Genomic DNA, 2,685 nt, shown 5'->3' on the forward strand with positions numbered 1-2,685 from the left:
ATATAATGCTAAAGTGAAGTTAGCCAAACCCAAAAAACCAAATGCAGAATGTTTTCTCTGATATAAGGGGACTGATTCATAGTGGGGTTGGGAAGGGAAGCATGGGAGGATTAGATAAACTCTAGGGAGGGGTCATGGAGCTAAAAAAAAAGATGGTGGAATGAGATGTATATCATTACCCTAAGTACATGTATGAAGACACGAATGGTGTGAATATACTTTATATACAACCAGAGATATAAAAAATTGTGCTCTATATGTGTAATATAAAATGTAATGCATTCTGCTGTTATGATAACAAATTAGAATAAAAAAATTGCTAACCCAATATCAAGCAGAACAAGAATTAATTAAATACTAAGGAAATACTGAGGCAGATTTTCATGCTGGGTCAGGCAGTACTAAAATTGTGAAGATATGCAATTGGAATGATATCTGATTGATTGATCCAAGTCAAATTACCCATGACAATCTATTTAATAAATAGTGCTATACCTGAATTGAACAAATAAAATTGGTACAAGTTATAAATCTAGTACCAAGCCAAGGCTCATGAGTGCCTGGACAGCCACCAGTCTGAGTCTCTATAAAACTTCCACTACTAAAAGCTCTTCACTTTATGACTCCTCATGGAAAGATAAATGATCCAAATTATGAGAAAATATTGGTATGGTGACTGTTCTAAAATTGCTAAAAAGGTTTATGACCAATGTTCCATTTATGTAACCCACAACCCTGAGCAGACAAAACATTAAGTATGTTTCTATTACCTAATGGGCCATTTGAAAATTTACAGGGGACTTCATTCGACTGGCACTTTCAGTGCATGTTTTCTGGTTGTATAGAAACTTACTCATGCAGGAAACCTGGTGCTGTAACAGGTAACTAAAAGGTTATTCAGAAATGTGTTTCTCTTGTGGGGAATTATTGGAGAAATCAGCAACAGGGGTGTATCCATTTCACTGGATAAATTGTAAAATAGTAAGTAAAATATTACAATAGCCCTAGGCAAAGCTAACTGAATCAACTGAATGGCCCTGGCCAAAGGTATTGCAGGATGACCCCACTGTGGAAAACAAAAGTCCATCCCTTTTTGAAACAGGCACTGGGAAGCCTATGCCCAAGATAACAGGATCTCCTCTTTCCCCACCCTCCTAAACTCCTATGAATAAATAAATGATGCTAGGCTTTAATGCATGATGCCCAGGGGTATTTTAACCAGGTAAAGGGAGCTTTTTGTGAGTCAACAATGGAGGACAATCAAATCCTTCATATCTAAAACCTAGATACTTGCGGGCGAGACCCCGACGATGCGGGGCGGCCGGGCAGGGAGGGCGGCCCTGAGGGCAGCGCCCCAGCCCGCCTGTGAGCCCCTCTAGTCCCTCTCTCATCCGCGACCCCCACGCCGTGTACTCCCGAGCCCGCCACGCACACAGCCATGCTGGGTCGGCTGAGCCTGCAGGATGTGCCCGAGCTCGTGGACACGAAGAAGAAGGGCGACGACGTCCTAGACAGGCCGGATTCGGGGCTGCCCCCCAGCCCCAGCCACTGGGGGCTGGCTGTGGCCGGGGATGGCGGCGGCGGCGGGGAGCGCTCGCCGGTCCCCGGGACGCAGGAGCCCGATGCGGTGGTGACCCCAGCGGCCCCGAACCCAGCCTCTCTCCCCAACACCCTGGCTGTAAGCTCCTCACCAAAGCTGTGCCCCCTGTCCTTTGGCGAAGGTGTGGAGTTTGACTCCTTACCATCAACAGAAGTAAGGTACACTTCCTCAGTCAAGTATGACTCGGAGCGACACTTCATTGATGATGTGCAGCTGCCACTGGGCCTGGCAGTGGCCTCCTGCAGCCAGACAGTCACCTGCATCCCCAATGGCACAGAGCGCAACTACATGGCTGAGGTGCGCTTTGAGCCCCGCCACAAGCCCACCCGCTTCCTAAGCACCACCATTGTCTACCCGAAGTACCCCAAGACCATCTACACCACCACCCTGGATTACAACTGCCACAAGATGCTGAGGAGGTTCCTGTCCAGCGTGGAGCTTGAGGCCACAGAGTTCCTGGGCAGCGATTGCCTCTCGGATGAATGCTGACTCAGAAGGAGGGCTTGGGGTTGAGCCAGCTTCTCAGCTGACTTGGTCCCCAGACCACCCTGGGCAATTTGGGCGACATTCTAGCCCCAGAGTCAGACCTAGGGATACCTCTAAGCCCGGCCTGAGGAAAAAGTCACTGCATCTTGCAATTATTGAGATATTCGGTTTTGTTTTTTAATTTTCAAATTATCTTTAAAAGGAATATATTTCCTGGTTTGCTGCTTTAAAAGGAGTATATTTCCAGAGTTTCCCGAAAGTCTCGATTTGATGAGAAAATAAAAAGAAAACCAGAGCAAAAGAACAATGGCAACCGTTTGAACCAGGGAGGGCGGAGGACGCTCTTCCTCCACTGTCAGTGTGTCTGAAAAAAAAAAAAAGCTTGGAAAAGTCCCTGGGACAGAAAAAGTGAGCTTTAAGATCTTCCAGCCACAGGTGTCTTCCCAGCAGGGAAAAGTGTAGCTGTTTCAATAGGTTGTGATGCCCATATGTGTTCCATCTGGGGAGAGCTGAGTTTCATTCCATTCTTTATTTCCACTTCCATTTTTATTTCCTGTTAACCAAAACTTTTGGAATTCTCTTGATCATATTATATATAT

General features: G+C 46.2%; 1 protein-coding gene across 1 annotated transcript; it reads left to right on the forward strand.

Moving 5' to 3' along the window:
- Positions 1–1,236: 1,236 nt before the first annotated feature.
- On the forward strand, positions 1,237–2,360 carry LOC107152825 (refilin-B-like). The gene has a single exon (XM_048809164.1). It carries the CDS (start codon positions 1,439–1,441, stop codon positions 2,087–2,089), a length of 651 nt encoding a protein of 216 aa, XP_048665121.1. The 5' UTR covers positions 1,237–1,438; the 3' UTR covers positions 2,090–2,360.
- Positions 2,361–2,685: the final 325 nt, after the last annotated feature.

Source organism: Marmota marmota, unplaced genomic scaffold, assembly GCF_001458135.2.
Source record: "Marmota marmota marmota unplaced genomic scaffold, marMar, whole genome shotgun sequence".
NCBI lineage: Eukaryota > Metazoa > Chordata > Mammalia > Rodentia > Sciuridae > Marmota > Marmota marmota.

What these genes read in the sequence shown, in the direction of transcription:
- LOC107152825 (XM_048809164.1), top strand. Translation starts at nt 1,439, where the DNA reads ATGCTGGGTCGGCTGAGCCTGCAGGATGTGCCCGAGCTCGTGGACACG.